At 43.0% G+C, this 27,398-nt stretch overlaps 1 protein-coding gene across 9 annotated transcripts in view; it reads left to right on the plus strand.

The window, feature by feature from the left end:
• ADCYAP1R1 (ADCYAP receptor type I) overlaps nucleotides 1-26,883 on the plus strand; it is a 184,759-nt gene extending 157,876 nt beyond the window's left edge. The window contains exons 14-18 of one of the 9 annotated variants that reach the window (XM_064162372.1): nucleotides 12,261-12,314; nucleotides 17,305-17,388; nucleotides 24,041-24,170; nucleotides 24,390-24,431; nucleotides 26,177-26,883. In XM_064162372.1, the coding sequence (XP_064018442.1) occupies nucleotides 12,261-12,314; nucleotides 17,305-17,388; nucleotides 24,041-24,170; nucleotides 24,390-24,431; nucleotides 26,177-26,386 (520 nt within the window). In that variant the 3' untranslated portion in view covers nucleotides 26,387-26,883. The remainder of the gene's footprint in view (nucleotides 1-12,260; nucleotides 12,315-17,304; nucleotides 17,389-24,040; nucleotides 24,171-24,389; nucleotides 24,432-26,176) is intronic. The other 8 variants (XM_064162374.1, XM_064162373.1, XM_064162375.1 and 5 more) reach the window with 8 other exon arrangements.
• The last annotated feature ends 515 nt before the right edge of the window (nucleotides 26,884-27,398 follow it).

Consider the following 27,398-nt stretch of genomic DNA (forward strand, 5'->3'; position numbering starts at 1 on the left):
ATACTTCCATATTGACCTTCAGTGGGATTTATTCTCTTTTTATATGTAGGCTAAATGCTTACACTCAGATCCTTTTCATTGTTGTAAGGAAAATCTACCTCTGGTTGGATTTTATAGACACTGTGGTCGTGGTTCAAGGTCAGGGGCTCTGAGAAACTTCATCTAGTTGAACATGCCCCTGATGACTGCAGGGTTAGATGACCTCTAAAGGTCTCTTCCAACCTGAAGCATTCTGTGATCCTATTGTTCTGCAAGCCACTTAAGCCTGCATCTGACTTTAAAAGCCTAGGGAGTGTGCTTCAATTCAAAGATGAATTATCAGTTGCTACCCCTGTGCATGTATTATTCAAAATGCCCACTCCTAAAGTTAGCTGGGAGCTATGAAAGGAACACAAGAGAGGAGTGCACTGCTGAGGAGCTAACACTTAATGCAGTGTAGCCACTAGACAATATTAAGACTCAGTTCAAAATATTCCAGCTGCCATCAAAAACGAGGACTTCCTCTCCAAACAACCTGGTGGTCGCTATGTGCAATAGCCATTGCCTTTAGGCTGACAAAACCATGGAGACATGTTAGCAATTTTCTGCTTTAGTGGTTAAAAACTTCCATTTTATCATTCATTGCCAGCCTCCCCCCACATCTTGTCCCCCCTCAAAGCTGCCTTGCATGCTGCTCATTCCTTTCCAGACCCTGCAGCTCAAAACAGGACAGATCCTGTCAGAAGAATAACTCCCATCTTTCTTTGACTGCTGTTTGACATAGAAACTCCTCCTTATGGCTGAAATGATTAGGGGGTTAGATTCATCAAAAACTTCTCAGCAGCTGAGGTAGGAATTAAAAAGGCAATAGAAGGCACAGTTTTAATGCCCATCTGAAGGGAATGATTGGGTTTGATTGTTTTCTTTTTTCCTCTTTTTGCCCCTGACAACTGTAAGCAGCTTCATTCTTCCTCCTAATAGTTGTCATAAGAATGACCTACTGTTTAGTGTAAGGAGTGAACTGCCAAAGGGATACAAAAAACAACCCAAAACAACAAACCATAACTCTATGGCTTTGTTTCCTGAGGCATATTCTGATTTAAGTTAAACTTGTGTCAACCCTGAATTACTCCACCACACTAAGCATGAAACCAAACCAAGAGACTTCAGCAAAGCCTTTGACACAGTCGGCCACAACAAGCTCCTGGCAAAGCTGGCAGCATGTGGCTTGGACAGATTCGCTCTAGCTGGAGGGCTGGGCTCAGAGAGTGGTAGTGAATGATGCTCAGAGAGTGGTGGTGAATGATGCCACGTCCAGTTGGCAGTTGGCACTAGTGGTGTGGCCCAGGGATCAGTCCTGGGCTCAGTCCTGTTCAGTATCTTTATTGATGATCTGGACCAGGGGATTGAGTCCAGCATCAGTAAGTTTGCAGATGACACCAAGCTAGGAGCAGGTGTTGATCTGTTGGAAGGTAGGAGAGCCCTGCAGAGGGACCTGGCCAGGCTGGATGGGTGGGCAGGGACCAATGAGATGAGACTGGACAAGGCCAAGTACAGGGTTCTGCACTTTGGCCACAACAACCCCAAGCAGCACTACAGGCTGGGGAAAGAGTGGCCAAGAGCACCCAGGCAGAGAGGGACCTGGGGGTGCTGGGAGAGAGGAGCTGAAGATGAGGCAGCAGTGTGCCCAGGTGGGCAGCAGAGCCAATGGCATCCTGGGCTGGCTCAGGAGCAGTGTGGCCAGCAGGACAAGGGAGGTTATTCTGCCCCTGTACTCAACACTGGTCAGGTCACACCTTGAGTGCTGTGCCCAGTTCTGGGCTCCTCAATTCAAGAGAGATGTTGAGGTGCTGGGAGGTGTCCAGAGAAGGGCAACGAAGCTGGTGAGGGTCCTGGAGCACAGCCCTGTGAGGAGAGGCTGAGGGAGCTGGGGGTGTGCAGCCTGCAGCAGAGGAGGCTCAGGGCAGACCTCATTGCTGTCTACAACTACCTGCAGGGAGGCTGTAGCCAGGTGGGGTTGGTCTCTTCTGCCAAGCAACCAGCACAGAAGAAGGAGACACAGTCTCAAGTTGTGGTAGGGGAGGTCTAGGCTGGATGTTAGGAGGAAGTTGTTGTCAGAGAGAGTGATTGGCATTGGAATGGGCTGCCCAGGGAGGTGGTGGAGTTGCCATCCCTGGAGGTGTTGAAGCCAAGCCTGGCTGAGGCACTTAGTGCCATGGTCTGGTTGACTGGCTAGGGCTGGGTGCTAGGTTGGACTGGGTGATCTTGGAGGTCTCTTCCAATCTGGCTGAATCTATGATTCTATGATCTTTAAGGTCCCTTCCAGCCCAAATACTTCTGTGACTTTACGATTCTATGGCATTAGCAGCCCACTGGTTCAACACTCAGTGTGTCACATCAGGCCCACATGATTTGCATGGATTTTCATACCCAGATTCCTTGCCTGCAGTTTTAGGAACCAGCTGATGAATCCATTTGGCAAGGCTCCACTGTTCTTCCCTTGAGAAATCCAGGCAACACTGTGCCAGAATTTTAGTCAGCTTTTAGACAGAATATGTTCACCCTTCAGAAGGAGAACAAAAACAAAAGAGAAGCCCTCTCGTTAGAGAAATGCCTACACAAAGCTTAATTCCATCATATTCTTTTCATGAGCATTGTTGCACTGCTGAAAGGGTCGTGACAGACAGAAATCAGCCACCACCATAAACCACTGCAGCACTGAAGTAGGTATGCATGATACAAGTGCATGCTGGAATAGCCTATAAGACTAAAAAAGCCCACACATTTCCATCAAGTCTTTGCTTCTTCATTCATTCCAAGGCTCAAATACATTTAAGTGAAAAAGCTTCTTCTTCTTTTTTTTCTTTTTTTCACCTCTTCTTTCCACTTTATCATGAATAGTGTAATTTGGGAAGGGGGAAGCTTGTTTCTGCTTTTGCTTTAACAGATTCTTCATAAATTGGGTATCACTTGTTGAAAACTCAATGAAAAAGAAAATACACCCCACATATATCTAGCTAATTCAGGTCTACGTCATTCCTCCGATCAGCATCTTGCTGGAAAGGAAGGAGAAACATGGCATATATCATAGGTAGGTATGATTTTCCATATGGTGCAACCTAGAGGGTTAGGGCAGGAGAAGCAATGTTGTAACACAAATGTTTTGGTAAACAACACTCCTCTGCATTTCACTTGCAAAGCCGCTGGACATGCAGAGATTCGTTCTTGCCGCTGCTTTGTCTTGCTGCAAGTGCTCGGACTGCCAGCATTGAGAAGTATTGACAAGTTCTTCATGCCAGAAAGTATGACCTTTGACAAGAACATGGCAGATGTTTGGTGAATGGTGTGTTCCTTAGCATGGTACTTTGATTTCTTGACCCCAGCTACTAGCAATCGAGTGCTGGAATGCTTGCTAACCAAAGAACAAAAGGAACTTAGGTTCCTGGACTGGTTCTTTTCTACCATGAGAAAATACAAAGGAAAACATAGATGATAACCATTTGGTGTCAGTGCATGATCAGCAAGGACCTAGATCTCATATCTAAGAAGTCCTAAGAAAGTAGATGTTTGCTATTTTGATTGATGTGAATTCTTGATGGATTTATTAAATGCTTCAGAGAAAACACTCTCATTCACAGCTCTTATACTTAGAATTGATATTTCCCAACTCAATTTTTTTTGGGGGTGTTGGTTTGGGGGTGTTATGGTTTCCATTTCAGATTATTCTGGGAGTAGGATGTTATAATTTGTGCCAAATCTCTCCAAGTAGGAACTGAAGAAAACCTGAGTGTACTCTGTAGGAATATAAGATCATGTAGGCTATGTACCACAACAATCATGTAGGCTATGTACCACAATTGGAAAGAACATCACTGTGCAGGGAATGACTTCTTTTTAGATACAGTAATTGAAAACCCTATTGGGCTTTGATCACCTATCTATGGAGTTACTGTGGTCTCAACTACTGCACAACAGCACAGAACAGAACACTTAGTGTGATGGTTTGGGTGCTACTTGCTCCCCCCCCCCACTTAAGTAAAAACACCCAGACTAGGCTCCATCAATCTGGAAATTGAATGGAGCTTTATATTTACAGCTTAACACAATAGACAAGCAGGTAGTTACAATATTCACAGCTATAGACAGAAATAGACAAGGTAAAAAGTGATATAGAAACACAACAGCCCTCCCAGAAACCAGAGTCCCCAGGAGGGGCTCCCAACCACCCTTCCACCTTCCTCCTACCCCTCTACCTTACCCCAGACTTTGCCTTATGCTCAAGGTGAGTTTGGAGAGTCAGCCAGGGGGGTTAGGAAACAGAGGAATTAGTCATACAGATAGCAGGTTAGGTTAGAGAGAAGTGCAGCCCCAAAGTCAGAGAGCAAACAACTCTGTTATCTATGTTAATGTTCTTGTTCTTATACATCTCAGCAAGCCTCTGAGTGCAGTAGACTTTGCCACTGTTTCCTTTTCACAGCCTACAATCTAATTCTTCTCATCAAAATATCCCAGGTAGGCTCAAAGCAGCACACATAGCAGCTTTATAATGTTCCTGCAAGCTGTTCTTCTCATACAACAGCTGAGGATAAGATGCAGAAAGAGGGCCACTCAGTATTCCCCCCTCCATCAGTGCTTGTGGCAAGTAGAGGAAAATGAGTGTACACCTTTGTTTGGCAAATGCAGCTTCTCAGCCCAAACACTGTCCTTCTATCCACTAATCCTCTTTCCATCGTGGCAGTGATGATGAGATCTGACCCAAAGCTATGTCCACCTTGAAAGCAGTTTGACTATTTCATAGGCTACTTGCCAGAGGGGTACTTCAGAAGAGCAAGTCTATCATTTTAAAGGGAATTCCATCAATTTCCAGTGAAACACAAACATTTTACTGGAGCTTTGACAGGATCTGGGTTTGAAATCACTTATTTCTTGTGGTTACAAGCTCATCTGTGATGAATGCAAGGTTGAAAAGTGCTCTGGTTCTGTTCTTTGGAAACTCTTAGAAGGTGGTTAGACTGCCAAGTCCATTGTGCCATGGCCTGCACTGGTGATGTTTGCATGATGGAAGCTGACTCCTTTTGTTTCCTGGTTTGAAGTAGAAGTGCAAACAGGGTGACTTTGTCATGAAGCACTGTTGCGGAGGGCAGTAATAATTTGTGGCCGAGAAGAAAATTTATCAAAAATAGATATTTTTTATTTTTACAAAACCCGCCCCCACAACTATATATACAAAGATTAATTTCGTTTGATAAACAGGTTAAGTTGCATGAGAATTCTACAAGGATACCATTAATAATCTGACTATATATATTTAGAAGTCAGTTTTTGGAAAAGGATTCTGCTATTAATTAATAGCGGTTTCTTACTAAATTAAGCTAAGCCAAATAACTCACTCAGGCTGGCTCGTGCGGTCTGTCTTCCTCCTCCAGCGGCTACAGGAGTCGTTAAGGGTCGTTAAGGGTCGTTAGGTAGACAAAGGTGTGCCTAACACCAAAGCAAGTCCTTTATCTCTCTGCAGTCCAGGCACAGGAGAGTGAGCGAACTCGTCCAGGCACACGCAAAATCCAAAACGGGAACCCCAAAGGCGGGAAGACCCCCAATATTTATACCCTTCGCTAGACAAAGGGCAGAGTTACCACACTTTAGGCGCGAAAGCGCACGGCCAATCCCAGCCTGGCTCCAGCGCGGGAACTCACGGGGCAGTCGCCGCCCCCTTCTCGGCTGCAGGGCAGGCGAGGGGGGGGGAAACCAGGCGGCTTTTCCCCTTTCCCCCCGAAGTCCGGGCAGGAGAGGAATTTAGGGGTACAGGACTCCAGGACAAGCACTACCTGTACACATTGCTACAAAGTAATTTTAGGAGCAATTTTATGGTTGCAGTGGATATACAGACAACACTAATTTATGTGGTTGATGAGGTAGCTGACTGCTTAGAAACCTCTCCAAGTTTAGTGCTTAACAATTTGCTGATGATGACTCAAAATTTCTGTTTGACTCCATGCTCTGTGGCAGCCTCAGAGAACAAAGTCCTTTCTCCATGGATTGTGCCCTAATGGAGGACAGCAAAGATTCTTTTTCCCCCCTTACCTGTTGCAAGAGAAAGGCACAAACTGGAAGAGTGTTTGCATTAAGAGCAACCACTAATAGATTGCCCTACTCTAGAATGATCAAGGAAGTGTGCAGGCTAGTGAAAGGGAGAACAGTGCTGTCATATTCATCAGTGGCCTTCAAATGTCCCTTCTCTTTAATTTTTTTCCTAGAAGCAGTAATGCAAAGCCTGAATATTCCTGTTTCCTACAAGATTTAGGCACAAACAAACCCCACAAAACCAAATCCTGACCAGTGTCTTTTGAATTTCCATTGAAATGTCAGTAGCATCTAAGTGAAGGTTTTCCACCTAAATGTCTTTCAAAGGCAATACCTTAAGCATTGTGTTTGGTTGCCATAGAACAGCACTGATAACAGATGAAGGCTGAAGCCAAAGTGATTCATAAATAAGTGTTTGCCCCTGTGCTTGGGTACCTGTGTGAGTATAGCTCTTTGCCTACACATGTGCTATCTGAAATGCTATACATAGCTAAATGGTCCCAGCATTGCTTTTTAAAGCACCACAAACACTTTAGCAATATGCACAACATAAACCCTCTCACTTTACTGTGGAACTGACAACACTTTGCAAAATTAGCTATAGTATTGTAATGTTTGCTCCACTTCCAAGTCTGCTGGTTAGCACAAAAATAAAAGGAGGTAGCCTTCCTAAAGAAAATGGGGCACAGACCTCAGATGTGCTCCTAAACTCATTGCATTGCAACAAAGTGAATAACCTAATTCTGATCTGTATTGATAAACCTCAGTTGTCATGGAGATCAGCAAGGCAGAGAACATCCAGTGCCCAAGGCCATGCATCTTCACAAATGACCCATACATTTGGGTGCAGTGTTGTGTCCTTTAGCAGAGCAGCCTGCTTGCTGAGAAAGATGTGATGGTTTGGGAGTTACCCACCCCTCCACCCTTATGAAATCACCCAGACTAGACTCAGATGAGATGGATATTAGAATGAAGCTTTATCTTTACAGCTTAGCATCATATACAAGCAGACAGTCACAATCTATACAGAGATACACAAGCTAAAAAGTAATGCAGAAACACAACAGCCCTCCCAGAAACCAGAGTCCCCAGGAGGGGCTCCCAACCACCCTGCCACCTCCTTTCCACCCCTCTACCTTATCCCAGACTTTGCCTTATGTTCAAGGTGAGTCTGGGGAAATCAGCATGGGGGTTAGGAAGCAGAAGGATTAGTTACACAGACAGCAGGTTAGGGAGAAAAATGCAGGCAGCCAGAGACACACAGCAACTGTGTTAGCTATGTTTGTGTTCTTGATTTTATACATCTCAGCAAGCCTATGAATAAAGTAGATATCACTATTGTTTCCTTTTCACTGCCTATCATCTAATTCTTCTCACCAAAATATCTCAGCTAGGCTCAAACTAGCACAAAAGAGAATGTGTGGGAGAGTCAGATAATTTTGTCAGAAGCCTCCAATAGAGAGCACCCAAATTAGACCATTCTGGCTGATTTTCCTTTCCCTCCCACATTGCTTATTTGTTGGTTTGAATGCACCCTTAGCCTGAAATGGGTAGATTCAGAACTTTCATTGTCCTTAAATCATTTGGCACTTTTCTTTCTTTAAATTGGTTAATCAGCATGAAGGCAGGTGTGGAGTTGGAACAACTGATGATGGAGTAGTTGTTGAGAGGCTGTACACAATGGAGAATATTTCTGACATCTTTAATCTGGAACATGACTTCAGTTTACATCAAAGCTTGATGCAAACCAGCATCCATGATCTTCCATTCACTATTTACTTCCATTAACATTTTGACCTCTATCATTGGAGGCCAAAAGGAGTTTTATTTCCCCTCAGTGTCTCTGTTTCTCCTTGTCATTGATTCCTTGTGTCTCACTTCAGCAGCTAGCATGCTTTGCATCCAGAGGTTTTGGTTTTGCACTTGAATAGTTATTAGGATGTGCTTTGAGCAAGTTCATAGCTTGATGTCCTGGGTCAGGGTGGATCCTTGCCCCAGTAGAATAAACTCACTACAACACAGATTTAGTGCTTTAGTTGCTAGGATGTGCTTTAAGCAAGTTCATAGCTTGATGTCCTGGGTCAGGGTGGATCCTTGCCCCAGTAGAATAAACTCACTAAAACACACTTAATGCTTTAGTTATTAGGATGTGCTTTGAGCAAGTCCATAGCTTGATGTCCTGGGCTAGGGTGGATCCTTGTCCCAGTAGACTAAACTCACTGCAACACAGATTTAGTGCTTTAGTTATTAGGATGTGCTTTGAGCAAGTCCATAGCTTGATGTCCTGGGTCAGGGTGGATCCTTGCCCCAGTAGAATAAACTCACTAAAACACACTTAGTGCTTTAGTTATTAGGATGTGCTTTGAGCAAGTCCATAGCTTGATGTCCTGGGCTAGGGTGGATCCTTGTCCCAGTAGACTAAACTCACTACAACACAGATTTAGTGCTTTAGTTATTAGGATGTGCTTTGAGCAAGTCCATAGCTTGATGTCCTGGGTCAGGGTGGATCCTTGCCCCAGTAGAATAAACTCACTAAAACACACTTAGTGCTTTAGTTATTAGGATGTGCTTTGAGCAAGTCCATAGCTTGATGTCCTGGGCTAGGGTGGATCCTTGCCCCAGTAGACTAAACTCACTGCAACACAGATTTAGTGCTTTAGTTATTAGGATGTGCTTTGAGCAAGTCCATAGCTTGATGTCCTGGGTCAGGGTGGATCCTTGCCCCAGTAGAATAAACTCACTAAAACACACTTAGTGCTTTAGTTATTAGGATGTGCTTTGAGCAAGTCCATAGCTTGATGTCCTGGGCTAGGGTGGATCCTTGCCCCAGTAGACTAAACTCACTGCAACACAGATTTAGTGCTTTAGTTATTAGGATGTGCTTTGAGCAAGTCCATAGCTTGATGTCCTGGGTCAGGGTGGATCCTTGCCCCAGTAGAATAAACTCACTAAAACACACTTAGTGCTTTAGTTATTAGGATGTGCTTTGAGCAAGTCCATAGCTTGATGTCCTGGGCTAGGGTGGATCCTTGCCCCAGTAGACTAAACTCACTGCAACACAGATTTAGTGCTTTAGTTATTAGGATGTGCTTTGAGCAAGTCCATAGCTTGATGTCCTGGGTCAGGGTGGATCCTTGCCCCAGTAGAATAAACTCACTGCGACACAGATATTTTTGGAAGGCCTGGGGAAAATGGAAGTGTATTTCTTATAGTTTAAATATAACAGTATAAGGAGAATAAACTACTAGAGAAATAGAATAACCTTACTGAAGATGGGGAAGGGGTCAATGGTGGTGAAGCAGCAGGCAAAACAGCAGCGGCGGAAGATAGCAGCAGGCACAGCTCTAGCACCAGGAGCAGCAAGGGGAAGGTCCAAGCTGTGCTTCCAGACATAAAGCTCCAATGGAATGATATTAACTTCTCCATTGTTGCCATTCTATGGCCTATCCCTAGAATGTTCACCTCTCCACTCAAAGCTTCTACTTCTGAGTTTCTCTGTTCTGAATATTTCTATGTCTGAGCTAGAAATCAGCTCAAATGACCACTCTTGAGGTGTAAAAGGGACAAGAAAGATGATGCTGTCATAGTGCAGGAGATGTTTTGATATGGAAGGATGAACTTCTCTTGAGGCTCTTGTACCTAACACTGCATTAAAAAGAACTGTGTGGTCCAAACTAGGTAATTGGTTAATTGCTCAGGAACAAATTCTTCCTGCCTTGGAGAGTACAAGTAGGCATTTAAAAGCCAGCAGGACCAAATGGCTTAACTATGAATTAAGTCTAAATGAAGATGGTTTGGAAAGATGCATGCTACCTCAGGAGTGGACCAATCCAAACTAGTGCATGTGGTTCACACCATGACCTTAGCTCCTGTGGCATTACTGAGAGATCTCCAAACTGTAATTTCTCCTATTTCCAAAGAATACACTGGAGTTGCTCAGCTAATTATATACCTGCAAGCTCAGACCTCTTCCACAAAGGCAACATGCTCTTTTTAAATTAAAGATGGTTACAGAGTTGGGCTTAAAGGTCCTTTAGAATGTGACAGCTTTGAAATCTGTAAAAGACCCTTGTACACCTGTCCTAGCTTTTAGCTTGAAGTTCACAGACATGATGTGTTCACAGACACAAGCAATGCAGATCTTCCTGAATGCAGATCTTCATGGCTCTCCAAATCACTGAAAAGAAAAGCAATCCTCTCTGCTCTGTAAAAACACAGCTGCTCAAAGCAGCAAAAGAAAACAAAGTTGATCTCTCACAAGTCAAACTCATACAGAAACAATAAGAGATAGAGAGCAAAATGAAGAGATAAAGAAAACCACCACCACCCATTACAAAGTATTTTAATGTCCTTTGGACATCTCTAACTTGCTCTTTCCCCCCCCCCCTTCCTCCCAAACTTGTGTTCAGGTTATATTGCCAGGTGTCAAATGATCCTGGAATACCTCAAATGTCTTAAGGGGTCAGGGAAATGGTTTTGGTTTGGTGATGTTAGCTAGTAAGACTTTGGTGAAAGAGCTAAGATTTTTGGAGTTGTTTTGAGTTGCAGACTAGAGAAACAGAATTGCCTTTTGTGTTCCCTGAAGAGGACAACAAAGTTGTGCTCTCATCAAGACAGCCTGGCATCCACCTGATTTAATCAGGTGCTGGGTTCCTTCCACTGTCACTAGGGATCTACCCAGTTCAGAGACTAAAATCCTTGGTACAACTTATTTCACTCTAAACGGGATGCTTAAAACTGGTCAGACAAATCTCACTTTATGGTCTGTCACCACTGACAGCAATGGGGCAAGAAGGTAAAACACGCACAGCTACACTGATAATGTCAAAAATGGGCTGAGGTGGAGGTCAGGAGCAACTCTCCTGAGAAGAACACAGACTTTTTCTTTGTCTGGATGAGAGGAGGGTCAAGGAATCTCCTTGCACGCAGTGGATCAGGGCCCACAGCCACTGATGGAAGGATGGAGGCAGGACAGATTTGTGTAGTCTGTTTTCTGCTCACAGAAGAAATTCAGTGTTCCAAACTGATAACATCCAACCTGTAAGTCCAAGGATTTTGTAAATGCATTGGTGTTTTGGCCAGGAAACAAGTCTAGCTTCAGGCAATGCTTAGCTACCAAACAGCAAGGAGAAGAAGTCCCTGAATCTGTGACAATATCAGCAGTAGGTAAGTAGCACAAAGCAGAAGTAACAGCTGGCATGACTCAATTCTAAGTTTTTTCCTCTCTCTCTCTCTTACAATCTTCCTATCCTCACTTTGCTTAATTTTTACTGTATTTTCAGTGCTTTATTTCATTGATTATTTTCAACATCCCTTTTCCTATTCCTACATGACAGCCAATTCTAGTTGTAGTGAGGTCACATAACATTATTCGAGCAGGGTGCACAAAGATTTGTAATGAGGCACCGTTTTAAGTTCCCCTAAATCAAATTCTACCTTTATTGTGTTTTTTCTCCTTCAGCATATTTAGAGCCAAGCCACAAACTCTCTCATTCCCTGCGCGCTGTTAGTGATGTCCCGGGTTAAGGTGGATCCCTCCCCCAGGAGAATAAACTCACCACAACACAGATTTGTTTTGGAAAGGCAGGGAAAGATGAAATAGTATTTCTTATAGTTTAAATGGAACAATATAAGGAGAAATATACTACTAGAGAAATAGAATAACCTTAAGGAAGATGGGGAAGCAGCAAAGCAGCAGCAGCCAGAACAGCGGTGGGGAAAGATAGCAGCGGGCACAGCTGAAGAGGCAGAAGCCAGCAAGGGGAAGGTCCAAGCTGTGCTCCCAGGCATAAAGCTCCTGATGCTCCAATGAAATGATACTAACTTACCCATTGCTGCCATTCTATGGCCTATCCCTGGAATGTTCACCTCTCCCCTATGTCTGAGCTTGAAATCTAGCTCAAACACCCACAGTGACCTAAACCCAGATTCTTGACCGTTATGGAGTGCACAGCTTTGGTAATAGAGTAACTTCATTGCCCTGAACCAGCATGCTTCTCCTAAGCACCTCTGAGAAACCCACACATTTTTGGGGGAATTGGATTGCAACTACTTTTGCCTGAAAATGTGTGTGCTAGCTCGTTTGCATTAACCTAGCAGGCGCCAAAGCGTTCCGTCTGACCAAACGCTCCTCAGCCACGTCATACATCACTTATTTAATCCTGGGAATGTTTAACTTTTTCTTTCCCCTTCCACCCTAGCACCCTCCCACTTCCTCCCAGATGCAGCTGCAGTCCATGCACAGGACACATGCGGTGAGACTCAGCTTGTTTGCCTTTAGCTGTCTAAAGTCTCGTATTCGATCTGAGCAGTCTGCTCATCGTCTCTGGTCTGGGAGACCTGGGCACCTCTGTTAGACAATGCGTCCCCTGTGTCTCAGACACCTCTGTTCCACGGCTCACCTCAGCCTCCCAGCTGCCTGTTTCCTTCCGTGACTGACTGAGGTAAAGGTGACACTGTAGTTCAAACTGAGATACACAGAGTTAGCTGTGACCACTTCCATCCTGTGTGTGCCTATGGAGACCTAAGGACCCTGCCCTGAGTCACAGAGTGTTTGACATCCATAAACTCATACTGAGTTCTTTTCATTTGGCTATTGATTTCCTGATTTCTACTTCTTTCTGGTTCCTGTCTCCTCTGTCTCTTCTCTCTCCCCTTCTTTCAGTCAATGGTTTTACTTTATTAATAGATGGGAAGGGAGGAAGGAAGGAAGGGAGCGAGGGAAGGGAAGGGAAGAAAGGAAAGGAAGGAATGGAAAGGAAGGAATGGAAAGGAAGGAAGGAAAGAAAGAAAGAAGGGAAGGAAAAGAAAGGAAGGAAAGGAAAGGAAAGGAAAGGAAAGGAAAGGAAAGGAAAGGAAAGGAAAGGAAAGGAAAGGAAAGGAAAGGAAAGGAAAGGAAAGGAAAGGAAAGGAAAGGAAAGGAAAGGAAAGGAAAGGAAAGGAAAGGAAAGGAAAGGAAAGGAAAGGAAAGGAAAGGAAAGGAAAGGAAAGGAAAGGAAAGGAAAGGAAAGGAAAGGAAAGGAAAGGAAAGGAAAGGAAAGGAAAGGAAAGGAAAGGAAAGGAAAGGAAAGGAAAGGAAAGGAAAGGAAAGGAAAGGAAAGGAAAGGAAAGGAAAGGAGAGGAAAGGAGAAAGGAAGGAAAGTAAAGGAGGAAGGAAGAAAGGAAGGAGAAGGAGAAGGAGAAGGAAGGTTTAAAAAGGGGGAGAGGGAATGAAATAAAACTTTCAATTCTGTATTGTGAAGATTTTGGATTATTTAACATTGTGCAACATTAGAGAGCTACTTCTACTTAAATAAGATGGCAGAAAAAACATACTAACAGCACTAAATGAAGAACATTTTCCTAAGAAGTGCTGGTAAAGTTTTCTGTCACAAACTCCTTGAGAGGGTGAGAAGCAGTAGTTAATTCCTAGATGCCTTTCTCCCAATAAAATCTGTCCTCTTTGATGATTCTAGCAAATATCAAACACTGTCACATCAGTATAGTCCCTAGAAACCCTGCAATGGGTATTAATCCCTGCCAAGTAAACCAGGGCAGAAGCAGTAAAGGAAGCATGGAGAGGGTTTTTGTTCAGGTTTTTTGTTTGTTTGTTTGTTTTGTATTTCCCCCCCCGAAAATGATGCAAGGTCTGGATCCCTGTGAGGACAGGCTGTAAGAGTTGGGGTTGCTCAGCCTGAAGGAAAAGCTCCAGGAAGGCCTTAGAGTGGCTGTTCAGTGTTTAAAGAGGTCCTGCAAAAAAAGATTGAGACAATGTCTTTAGCAGGGTCTGATTTGATAGGCAAAAAGTGACAGCTTTAAATTTAGGAAAACAAATACAGATTGAGACTGGATATAAGGAAGAAGGGCCAGGAGGATGCTCAGAAGGCTGCAGCAGCTCTGCTGTGAGCACAGACTGAAAGAGTTGGGGCTGTTGAGTCTGGAGAAGAGGAGGCTCCCAGGTGACCTTCCTGTGGCATTCCAGGATCTGAAGGGGGCTACAAAAAAGCTGGGGGAGGACTTTTGAGGCTCTGAGGGAGTGCCAGGAGTGGGGGGAATGGAGCAAAGCTGGAGGTGGGAAGAGTCAGAGTGGCCATGAGGAGGAAGTTGTTGAGCAAGAGAGTGGTGAGAGGCTGGAATGGGTTGCCCAGGGAGGTGGTTGAGGCTCCATGGCTGGAGGTGTTTGAGGCCAGGCTGGCTGAGGCTGTGTGCAGCCTGCTCTAGGGTAGGGTGTCCCTGTCCATGGCAGAGGGATTGGAACTGGCTGATCCTTGTGGTCTCTTCCAACCCTGACTAATTCTATGATTCTATGAAATCATTTACAATGAGAGTGGTGAAGCACTGGTCCAGGGGGCCTGGAGATGTGGTGGATGCCCAGTTTCTGGAAACATTCCAAGCCAGGCTGGACTGGGCTCTGACCCAGTTGAAAATGTCTCTGCTCACTGCAAGGGAGTCAGACTAGATGACCTTTAGTGGTCCCTCCCAACCTAAACGATCCATGACTCCTATGCAGCCTGTCACTGAAGAATACAAGATCACAACTAGGAGCTTTCAAAGTGATTATTGACTTTAAGGTATTTCATTTTCTGGGTATGTAGCTTAAAATGCCTTCATAAGCACCTGTTTTCAACACATGCTGAGGAGCCCTCTTGTGATAAAACCTGGTCAGATAAAATGTCTTTCAAATCAGATGATCAAAAAATGAATGAGGCACTCAAAATCCATCATCATTTAGGAAAGCCTCAGTCATAGTAGACCCAAAAATCATGTCCCAAATTTCCCTCCTCCTCTTCCATCAGTCTTAGCTAAGAAAAGCAGAGGCAATGCAAAACCTTATCACAGAACTGATCCAACAAAATGAACAATCACTGATATTTGCTTCCTTAACATCATCCAGCAAGTGAGCTTTGCTTTGCAAGTTGAAATGTGATTACTGTTTCTACTTGCTGTATCTGTACATGCCACAATCCTGCATTGTCCTTGGTTCTTACATTATGATCTTTAATAACAATGCAGCTGTCAGGTTGTGATTGCTCAGAAGGAAACAAAACAGAACGAAAGTGTAGCAAATGGGATTGGCTTAAAGGAATTGGTGAGACCCTACCTGGAGTACTGCATCCAGTTCTGGAGCCCGTGGGACAAGAAGGATGTGGAGATGCTGGAGTGTGTCCAGAGCAGGGCCAGGAGGATGCTCAGAGGGCTGCAGCAACTCTGCTGTGAGCACAGACTGAAAGAGTTGGGGCTGTGCAGGCTGCAGAAGAGGAGGCTCCCAGGTGACCTTCTTGTGGCATTCCAGGATCTGAAGGGGGCTACAAAAAAAGCTGGGAAGTGGCTTTTTAGTCTCTGCGGGAGTGCCAGGAGTGGGGGGAATGGAGCAGAGCTGGAGGTGGGGAGAGTCAGAGTGGCCATGAGGAGGCAGTTGTTGAGCATGAGAGTGGTGAGAGGCTGGAATGGGTTGCCCAGGGAGGTGTTTAAGGCCCCATGGCTGGAGGTGTTTAAGGCCAGGCTGGCTGAGGCTGTGTGCAGCCTGCTCTAGGGTAGGGTGTCCCTGGGCATGGCAGGGGGGTTGGAACTGTCTGCTCCTTGTGGTCCCTTCCAACCTTGACTGATTCTATGATTGTATGAATTAACAGAAAGGAGAAATTTAACCTGTTTTCAATTTATTGTTTTCCTGTTCAATTTATAAACTGCATCTTCCTTCTGTGGTTAGGTGAACAGAAACCTTAGACTGTGCATATTAGCAGAGAAACAGAAACAGAGTGATTTGTTTGAATAGAGTTTTGCTTTTAAACAATCATCATATTATCTTTTATGGAAGATTTACTTAGCATAGCCAGTGGTGTTTGATGTGCTGTTTATCACATCCCAAAATAGACATGTGAAACAGATCAGATAGACCATGACCAATAAGCTTGTATTTCTCTCTCCACTACTTATCCTCTCTCAGGATTTTCAAGGGGCCATGGATGTCCTGTTAGATATCTACACAGTAAATAACAATCCTTAGGGACCATGGATGTCCTGTTAGGTATATACACAGTAAATAACCATCCTTAGGGACCATGGATGTCCTGTTAGATATCTACACAGCAAATAACAATCCTTAGGGACCATGGATGTCCTGTTAGATATCTACACAGCAAATAACCATCCTTAGGGACCATGGATGTCCTGTTAGGTATATACACAGTTAATAACCATCCTTAGGGACCATGGATGTCCTGTTAGATATCTACACAGTCAATAACAATCCTTAGGGACCATGGATGTCCTGTTAGATATCTACACAGTAAATAACCATGCTTAGGGACCATGGATGTCCTGTTAGATATCTACACAGTAAATAACCATCCTTTCCTGCAATGGATCCCACCAAAATAACCACATGTCAGAAATGAACTGAAAAATATCCCCTTCAAAGTCAAACAGAAATGACTGTTTTCAATTCTCACGATTTTCAGCCCATTGTAATGTGTTGATATCTCTTACAGGATCCCTGAAAGTACCTTCTCATGTCATTTCAGATTGCCCTTCTCGTGAGATGATTTAAATTAGCCTCTCTCTGGCTAACTGCAAATTCCCATTCTCCATAGAGGCTCCTCATAGCATACAACATCTAGAAGCCCTTGTCCTGGTCTCTGATATATGTGTCTGGTGCTTTTATGACCACACCTGTCATATGTGACAAAAATTAAACAGTATCTCTGGAGTTTCCATACTGAACTCCTCTCCTCATGCACGAAGGAACCTGAGTGAAGAAGAGCTTTGGTGTCCTTATTAGTTCTCTTCATGACAAAGAATAGATCCGCACAACCCTGGGTACTTACACCTGAAAATGAGGAGCCCACAATACAACTTCACCTCAGATTAGTCTCCATCCTACAAGTTTCTGTTCCTATCTGATCGTTCTCTGCAAGTGTGCAGTCAATCTTCATCTGATCTCTCATTCTGTTACCCTCTGTACAGTACCAAACTGCAAGGGTCCCGTGTACTTTGGATGCGTAACGCTGCCTGCCTGCCACCAGATTGTCCCATCTTGGCTTTGTCCGTGACTCAACACATCACAACTGCCAGTGCCAGCCAGTGCACTTCACTTCTTTTGGTGTGGTTTTCTTTTGCTTCAGCCAGGCAGCTGGCTTGTGCCGCGACTTCGCTCTGTCGTTGTCTGCTTTCCATCTTTTGTGACGTGTCTCATGAAATGTGTTGAAAGTGACCTACCTTGGCCTGTTCACAATATGCTGAAAACTTTGCTAACCTTGTCATATTTAGCAGCTGCGTTCAGAAATGCTACTGTAAGCCTAAGAGGGCTAACCAGCACTCTTGCAAGATGTCAGAACTATCAACCATTACCCTGTAAGTGTGCGCAACCCCGTGGCATTACTGTGTGTGTATGACGCATGTTGCAAGTAAATGAACAGATATTAGCAGAGGGGTAGTAACCAGAGGGGAACATTTCCTTTGGTTCTTCTTGCATGTAGAACTTCTTTTGTTGTTGTTCTGTGCTTTTGCTGATGCACCACAATCAAGGATTGGAAGGTTTTTTGGGGGTTGCTTTGGTTCTTTTTTGGTGTATTTTTTTTAATGGTGGCTGATGCTATTTATTTTGGGGAGTGTCTGTATGGAAGCTATTAATAGCTGCTCTTTATGGTGCAGAAAAGTGGTGAGTGCTGGTCACAATGAGACTAAATGTTCACCTGAAGGTTTACCAGAACAACAGGGGCAGAGCAAGGTTGAGTGGATGTAACTCTCAGCTGGTGTAAAACATCTTATGTGCATTCAACTAAGCGAAGTTGTGTTAGTATATAGCCAGGGGTGAGGAAAAGCTAAGGTTAACCTACTATCAGAATAATACCTGTCTAGTAGGTGTCATTGTTAAAGATTATAGTTAAGGGTGAGGAAAAGCTAAGCTTAACCTACTCCCAAAATAAACCATGTCTAGTAGGTGTCATTGTTAAAGATTATAGTTAAGGGTGAGGAAAAGCTAAGGTTAACCTACTATCAAAATAAACCATGTCTAGTAGGTGTCATTGTTAAAGATTATAGCCAAGGGTGAAGAAAAGCTAAGGTCAACCTACCACCAAAATAAACCGTGTCTAGTAGGTGTCATTGTTAAAGATTATAGTTAAGGGTGAAGAAAAGCTAAGGTTAACTTACTATTAGAATAATACCTGTCTAATAGGTGTCATTGTAAAGATTATAGTTAGGGATGAGGAAAAGCTAAGGTTAAACTACTATCAAAATAAACCATGTCTAATAGGTGTCATTGTCAAAGATTATAGCCAGGGGTAAGGAAAAGCTAAGCTTAACCTACTATCAAAATAAACCATGTCTAGTAGGTGTCACTGGTAAAGATTATAGTTAGGGGTGAGGAAAAGCTAAGGTTAACCTACTATCAAAATAAGATGTATGTAGTAGTTGTCATTGTCAAAGGTTTGCCTATGGAAAGCATGGCATCCAGGCAAGTGAAGAAATGCCCTAATTTAGCCTAGAGAGGTGAATCCCTTTCTCATAGTGCACCTCACCTTCTGTCACTTGCAGAAGCAGCCCACAGAGTTTGTTTAGCTGAGATACACCGTTCAGAAATCACACAATGTGTTTCCAGATGAACTTTCCCCTGAGTTTCACAGCAGACTCCTGAGTGCTGATTGCTCTCAGAGATGTCCTGCCACACGAGTCCGCCAGTCCAGCTTTTCCCTAGCTCACTAATACTAGAGATCTTCAACACCAGGGCAAAAAAAGAAAAGAAAGAGTCATTTTGTCACTTATGACTACATGTTTTGTTATGTTTGATAGTTATAAAGAAAACATTTACACCAGGATTTATTCATCTTTTCATCTGCTGCGCCTTCACCGCGCTTGCTTAGATCACACAGTCATTTGTCTCCTAGAAACCTGTTTTAAGATGCAGAGTAGGAACACACTGGACCATTCAGTAGAAAGCAATTGAGATTCTACTTGACAATGCAACGTGATATGTATTTCCATTTCCAATTTGTGCCCACTTATGTCCTATGTAATATCTACAGACACTTCAGCAGTCTCCTTAGGAAGTGTTAATGCGCAGCGGGAACATAACAGGGTGGTTCCTTCAGCGACTGCTTGAAGTCAGACAACCTTTCTGCTTTCTGTTCCTTTGACTGCAAAGATAGCTCTCCATCAGTCAAAAAGAGGAGTGAGGAAAGATAGAGGAGACCATGATTTGTGTCTTTTTATGCTGACAATCTATGGAAAGGTCATATTCTCAGTCCTGCTATCGGAGAAAATCTTCTGCTTGAGCTATTTTAAAGGAAAATGAGAGCTGCAAAATAGAATGTTGGCCTCAATAAAAAAATGAAATGCAATTTTCTCTTTCTTTTAAGTAACCTTAAGAAATTCCTTTACCTGTTGACATGTAATCAAGGCTTTTTCTAGACTATTTTGGAGAACTGTCTCTTCTAAACTGCCAGTTTAAGCCCAGCTGAGTGATTGTTATCCTGAAAACTATTGGATTTGTCTCCTAAGCGTCTTGCTTGTCTGAAGGAGTGTAGGAAGGAAAGAGGATTAATATCTTTGGCTGCCCAGCTGAGTGATTATTGTCCTCAAAACTATTGGACTTGTCTCCTAAGTGTCCTGATTGTCTGAAGGAGTGTAGGAAGGAAAGAGGATTAATATCTTTGGCTGCCCAGCTGAGTGATTATTGTCCTCAAAACTTTTGGATTCGTCTCCTAAGTGTCTTCCTTGTCTGAAGGAATGTAGGAAGAAAAGAGGATGAATATCCTTGGGTGCTACACTTCTGAGAATTTTGATGCATCCTTTAACATCTTCATTTCACCATTACACATGTCTCACAGGTACTGCTTTAACTCATCTTCCTTCCCACTGCTCTTGAAGAACACAATTCATCATCATCCACGCAGTCATTAAGTGTGATCTGTGTTAGATAGTTGTGATCTGTGTTAGATAGCATTGTACTGCTCTGGCAGGGCGGGGTTGGACTCGATGATCCCCTTGGGTCCCTTCCAACCCCTAATATCCTGTGAGCCTGTGATTATAATCTCTCAAGTTTTTCTAATCATAAAAGTCTTATTTTCCTCTTTATAGATCTTAGCCATCTATAAACTCCCAAATGTGTTATTTCTTACATTTCATGTATTTTCATCCTGATTTTGATGACAAAATTGAAGGCAACATCCTAGATACTATGCTAGCAATATAGTTCACTATCCTATAAACCCTGTGATTAACCAGATTAATTAATATGAGCAAGCAAACATTAGAAAAGGTCTTCCTCTGCATCTTTCCTCAAATTAGCTTCGTATGACTACACTGAGATACAGCATACTAATAGATAATCCTTTGCAGATCTGTAAATCAAAATAACATCTCTCCTGCTGCTGTTGTCATTCATTTTGAAGACAAAGGGCAACAGATTTTGAGAGACAATACTTCTTTGTCCAATTTACTACCTTAATTTGGTGGATTTTTTTACTCCATGGCTATATTAAGACACTTATGTTCTTTACATCCTTTTTAGATTTAGGGAAATTCTCTGATCTTTTTCATGTTTCTGTTCCTTTCCTTTAACCTGATTAGATGTCTATAGAGAAAGGACTAGAAGGGACCTCGACATCTCTTTTAGCCTATTTAACCTGATTAGATGTCTATAGAGAAAGGACTAGAAGGGACCTCGACATCTCTTTTAGCCTATTTAACCTGATTAGATGTCTACAGAGAAAGGACTAGAAGGGACCTCAAAATCTCTTTTAGCCTACTTAACCTGATTAGATGTCTATAGAGAAAGGACTAGAAGGGACCTCAAAATCTCTTTTAGCCTATTTAACCTGATTAGATGTATATAGAGAAAGGACTAGAAGGGACCTCGACATCTCTTTTAGCCTATTTAACCTGATTAGATGCCTATAGAGAAAGGACTAGAAGTGACCTTGAAATCTCTTTTAGCCTGTTTAACCTGATTAGATGTCTATAGAGAAAGAACTAGAAGGGACCTCAAAATCTCTTTTAGCCTATTTAACCTGATTAGATGTCTATAGAGAAAGGACTAGAAGGGACCTCAAAATCTCTTTAAGCCTATTTAACCTGATTAGATGTCTATAGAGAAAGGACTAGAAGGGACCTCGACATCTCTTTTAGCCTATTTAACCTGATTAGATGTCTATAGAGAAAGAACTAGAAGGGACCTCAAAATCTCTTTTAGCCTATTTAACCTGGTTAGATGTCTATAGAGAAAGGACTAGAAGGGACCTCAAAATCTCTTTTAGCCTATTTAACCTGATTAGATGTCTATAGAGAAAGGACTAGAAGGGACCTTGAAATCTCTTTTAGCCTATTTAACCTGATTAGATGCCTATAGAGAAAGAACTAGAAGGGACCTCAAAATCTCTTTTAGCCTATTTAACCTGATTAGATGTCTATAGAGAAAGGACTAGAAGGGACCTTGAAATCTCTTTTAGCCTATTTAACCTGATTAGATGTCTATAGAGAAAGGACTAGAAGGGATCTCAAAATCTCTTTTAGCCTATTACACAGGATCACTTCTGTATAGTTTGTTGGGTTGGGGTTGGTATTTTGGGGGATTTGTGTTTTGGTGATTAAGGTTGGTTTTTTTTGGAGGCTGTATATACTTTTTGTCAACCTATTCCAAGGTTGATCCTCTCTTGTGAAGAAGCTCTGGGTTAAGCAACTCTGGGTTAATGTCTGACTTGCTAATCCACAAGAACTGGTTCGTGGGTCTTTCATTAAGACATGAGATTTGGCATGCATCAGACTAATGAATCATGTGTAATTAGTATAGTTGCAAGTCAAGGCTTTGTGCATCATTAGTGCACAAAGTCTGAGTGAGGACCATAAGCTGATGTCCCCTTTCTAGTTTAGTATTGGATATAACAACAGCAACTGTTCAGAGTTCTTGGTGATGTATTAGTTAAGTCTTCACTTTCAGTAAGACAAACTTTGGGATATTGGTGAGCATGTACCCAGCAAACTCAACCATGTCTGTAATGCACCATATAAATATAACTACAGTGAGCACTTCAATTGTAAAAAGCACTTCCAAAACAATCTTCATGGCTTTTTAGCTTCCTTTGTACTCCATCTACCTCCTTACCTTACTTGGAGGAAATAAGCCATATTTTTTCCCTTTTGTAATGTCCTGGAGATTACTTTAGGCTGTTTTTTTTTCTCAGCTCTTTCTTGCTTCTTAGTCAACAACTGGCACTGACATATATAAGCCTAGGCTGAACCCTCACTTGAGGAGAATTTCATCCACACTCACTTAAAGGCTTGCAGCTAACACAAAAGGCTTGCAGCTAACACAAATTCATTTCCAGGATTTTTTGTTTATATCTACTGAGCTTGATTCCCCTCTAAGACCTCCTTGTTCTGATGCAATGGAAACCAGTTTCACAATGGAATTACACTTTGGTTTCCAGCAGTAAAAAAGAGACCTTAAAGGAGCAGGTTTTCACAGTATCACAGTTTGGTTTTGTTTTCTGAGCTTTTCTGGCTCTAAAGAATCTTTCAAGATTGCACAGTAGTTAAAATGATTTGTAGTTGTCAGAATGTGTACATGTTAGACCCAAAATTCCTTATGCTGCTGAGAATTGTTCCTTGTGGCTCTCAGATATCCTTGCATCTCAGCCTGTCTGTTTTAAAGTAGAGGCACCCAAATTGAGTAGTTACATTGACATTTGTTGCCTTAGGAGTGAAATCTAAGCTCTCCTTCATCTTCAGAGTCTGAGACTTTTCTTTATCATGTAATCAAATTTGAAAAGTCTGCATTTTATAAAGGAGATGTTGATTTGGAGCTATTCCAAGTAGATTGCCTGAAACTAGACACTTCACAGTATCACAGTATCACCAAGGTTGGAAGAGACCTCACAGATCATCAAGTCCAACCCTTTACCACAGAGCTCAAGGCTAGACCATGGCACCAAGTGCCACGTCCAGTCCTGCCTTGAACAGCTCCAGGGACGACGACTCCACCACCTCCCCGGGCAGCCCATTCCAGCGTCCAATGACTCTCTCAGTTTAAGGCCAGGCTGGGTGAGGCTCTGGCCAGCTTGATCTAGGGTACAGTGTCCCTGACCCATGGCAGGGGGGTTGGAACTAGATGATCCTTGTGGTCCCTTCCAACCCTGACTGATTCTATAACAAGAGAGTCTTTAAAATAAAGCCCCACATCCATTTATAAGTCAAATAGGAAAGTTATTCACCATTCCTTTCAGACCAGCCCACAAAAGGTACAAACCATTTCCTTCTCTGCTTCCATATTCCTTTCCAATTTGTACAGCTACAGAGGTTCTATTTAAAGGCTGCTTTCAAAAGCACCCCAGCAAAGCCTGCTTTAACATATGATGAAGCTTCATGGCAACATCAAGCGGAAGGGAAGCACACCTTGCAGTCACACAACATTGACACACAAACTCACTGAGTGTATTTCTTGTAACTCAAAGACGCAATGAAAGTGTGGGAGGAGGGGAACAAAGCAGTCCTGGCTTTTTTATTCTTTGTTTTTGGTTTTTTTTCTCTGTTTCTTTTCTGTCTTGCTGGTTTGGAATGCTGCTTTTGCTACGCAGAAATAAATTCATGCACACACCAAGAGGATTTCAAGCCCTGCACTAGGATTAAGCAGATGGGTGATGGGGGTTTATTGTTGTGTTACCGTAGCACTCTGAATCCCTTAGCAAGATTACCCTCCTCATGTCTGCTATGGTAGAAGCAAAATCCCTGCCTAGAATAATGCAAATTAAAATACCAGTACAGAGCATTAAGCATTACTAATGTGCTATTATTGTAGCAGCGTGAAGAAGTGGGAGCAAACTACGGTGTGCGTGAAATCACGGCTGGGGAACAAAAGGGAATGCTGTATGCTTGTTTGTGTAATTACACAGTGTGTCAATTTCCCAGGAGGCAGGCAACAAAATATTTTCTGTGTTTTCTTCTTTAATGAAAGGACAAGTTGTTTATGACAAGGCTGCATTAAAGTTCTTTCGCTCTGTTACAACAGGAGACTGGCTCGCTCTACACTGCTGCTTATCCCCTTGTTTGGAATTCACTACACGGTGTTTGCTTTTTCTCCTGAGAATGTCAGTAAGCGGGAGAGACTAGTCTTTGAATTGGGACTGGGATCTTTCCAGGTGATTATACAGTGAATGTAACACCAAAACTCCATTCCTTGTTGCTACTTTGTACGCGCAGTTCTCAGGCTGCGCGGTTACTCGTTGTTTGTCCGTGTTTTGTGTGCTAGGGTTTTGGGTTGGTTTGTTTGAAGTCCAGCTGTTTTCCAGCTCTTACTTAAAGGTTTGAATTACTATCTTTCTTTTTTTTTTCTTCTTTTTTTTTTTTTCTTTACCTAGGGATTTGTTGTTGCTGTTCTCTATTGTTTCTTGAATGGAGAGGTAAGGCCTTCAATATTTAACCTCTCCTGCATATCATCCCCATCCCATTTCCTTGTGGGAGTAACTGTTGTTCTGAAGCTTCACTGTAACTCATCATCTGCCATATTCCCTAACACCTTAGGCTGAATCTCCCAGTGTCTCAGCAAAAGAAAGGAGATGTGTGGTGTCTTTCTTCAACCAAAACATTGGTCTAACCAGAGACGATAGGTCAGATTAATGCTCCCTAACTGAGGTAGGAACTGTACTGATCTCTTTAGTTAGGTCATCCCAGGTGCAGAACTTTGCCCTTGTCTTCAATACAGCTTCATACAGCTCTTGCTAGGCCACTCTTCTAGCTTCTTCAGTTCTCTTCTGTATGATGGCTTTCCCTTCTGACTCGTCCACCTCACACCCAGACTGGTGTCATCAGGCAGCTTGGTGAGGGTGCTTTCAACCTCATCATCCAGATCATTTATGAAGATGCTGACTGGTATGGGGTCCAGTGGTGATTTCTAGAGGACCTCAGTAGCAACAGGCTGCTGGCCTGAGTAGAAGCCATTGCTCATTACTCTCTCTGAGTGTATTCTGTTAGACAATTTCCGACCCATCTTGCAGTCCATACAACCAATGTGTAGCTTATCAACTTTCCTAGGAGAAGACTATAGGAAAGTGTCAAACATCCATATCAACAGAAAGTGTTTTGTTGTGGAAGACAATCAGATTAGTCTGATATGATTTGCCTTAGGTAAATTCTTGCTGGCTTTTCCCAATCACCTGCTCCATTTTGGCTTGTGGTAGTTTCTAGGAGGTCACCTGCTTCATTTTGGCTTGTGATACTTTCGGAGGTCACCTGCTCCATTTTGGCTTGTGATACTTTCTAGGAGGTCACCTGCTTCATTTTGGCTTGTGATAGTTTCTAGGAGGTCACCTGCTTCATTTTGGCTTGTGATACTTTCTAGGAGGTCACCTGCTTCATTTTGGCTTGTGATACTTTCTAGGAGGTCACCTGCTTCATTTTGGCTTGTGATAGTTTCTAGGAGGTCACCTGCTTCATTTTGGCTTGTGATAGTTTCTAGGAGGTCACCTGCTCCATTTTGGCTTGTGATAGTTTCTAGGAGGTCACCTGCTCCATTTTGGCTTATGGTAGTTTCTAGGAGGTCACCTGCTTCATTTTGGCTTGTGATAGTTTCTAGGAGGTCACCTGCTCCATTTTGGCTTGTGATACTTTCTCAGAGGTCTCATTCTGTTATTTTCCCAGAGACTGAAGTAAAACTTCAGGTCTGTAGTTTCACAGATCTGAGAGCAGGAGGCAAAGTTTTCTGTAGACATGCACCCATTCATGGCAGGAGGGAGACAACCTGCTTATGTAGGCAAATTACCTCATTACTATCTAGTACCTTTTGGTTGATGCTTTCTTTGACTCCTTGTTATGCATTTGATACTGAACATTGATCAAAACAGACTGTTTTTTTCCAAGAGGCTAGCTCAGGAGCCATGTTGGAGTTAGTGTTGAACAGGCCTTCTCTGCACCTCTAAGCTGAGCCCAAATTACCTGTCGTCAGAGGCACATAACCCAAGCTGCTGTCTCCACTGCATGCCTGGACCTCTTTCAGACATGGAGAAGTCACTTTGGATTCTGCTGAAGTGAAGAATCTAATAATAGTCCTAAAACCATTTCTGTCAATCTGTGGGGTTTTGTTTCTTTTCTTGATGATCTGTCAGCATGTCCTCGAGCGGCTAAGTACATAAAAGATGACCTTTTGAAGTTTCTCCCTAAAGGTGCAATCAGAAATAAAGAGAAAATGGAGGAGCTGGAAAGTCAACCGGTATTTTGCTGTGGATTTCAAGCATCGCCATCCTTCTCTAGCGAGCAGCGGAGTGAACGGGGGGACACAACTCTCCATTCTGAGCAAGAGCAGCTCTCAGATTCGGATGTCCAGCATAAATGCGGAGAACTTGGCAACATGAGCAGCTAAGGAAAACCGAGCAACCCGCAAGCAAACCAAAAATCACCCCTTCAAACAGAAACAAATAGATCATACTTCTGCTGGTGGTGGAGGTCTCTCCTTTCCCTTTCCCTTTCCCTTTCCCTCTTCCTCTCCCTCTCCTTCCCCCATTTTCTGCCCTTTTCCTTTCTCTTTCTCCTTCTCCTTCTCCTTCCCCTTCCCTTTTCCTTTTCCCTTTCCCCTTTCCCTTTTTCCCTTTCCCTTTTCCCTACTTTTCCCATCCCTACTTTCCTTTTCCCTTCTTTCCCTTTCCCTTTCCCTACTTTTCCTGTCCCTACTTTCCTTTTCCCTTCTTTCCCTTTCCCTTCTTTCCCTTACCCTTCTTTCCCTTTCCCTTCTTTCTCTTACCCTTCTTTGCCTTTCTCTTCTTTCCCTTCTTTCTCTTTTCCTTTCCCTTTTTTCCCTTCTCCTTTCCCTTCTTCCCTTTTCCTTTCCTTTCTTTCCCTTTCTCTTCTTTCCATTCTTCTTTTTCTTCTCTTCTCTTTTCCCTTCTTTCCTTTCCCTTTTTTCCCTTCTCCTTTCCCTTCTTCCCTTTTCCTTTCCTTTCTTTCCCTTTCTCTTCTTTCCATTCTTTCTCTTCTCTTTTCCCTTCTCTCCTTTTCTCTTCTTTTCCTTCTCCTTTCTCTTCTTTCCCTTCTTCTTTTTCTTCTTTCCCTTCCCCTTTCCCTTTCCTTTTCCCTTTCCCTTTCCTTTTCCCTTTCCCTTTCCCTTTCCCTTTCCCTTTCTCTTTCCCTTTCCCTTTCCCTTTCCCTTTCCCTTTTCCTTCTTTCCCTTTCCCCTTCCCTTCCTTCTCCCTTTCCATTCCCTACACTTCCTTGATGTTAGTAGAGATGCAAAAGAAGAGGAAATGTGTATATATCTATCTTTTTAACAACCACTGTAAATAGCCAACTGTACTCAAGGCCATGAATAGAGAAGTGTTTCAGAGACAAAAGCAGACCAAGCTCACCCACTCACCGATTTACATTTCAGAGCCTCTGCA

The sequence above is a fragment of the Pogoniulus pusillus genome, chromosome 23 (genome assembly GCF_015220805.1).
Source record: "Pogoniulus pusillus isolate bPogPus1 chromosome 23, bPogPus1.pri, whole genome shotgun sequence".
NCBI lineage: Eukaryota > Metazoa > Chordata > Aves > Piciformes > Lybiidae > Pogoniulus > Pogoniulus pusillus.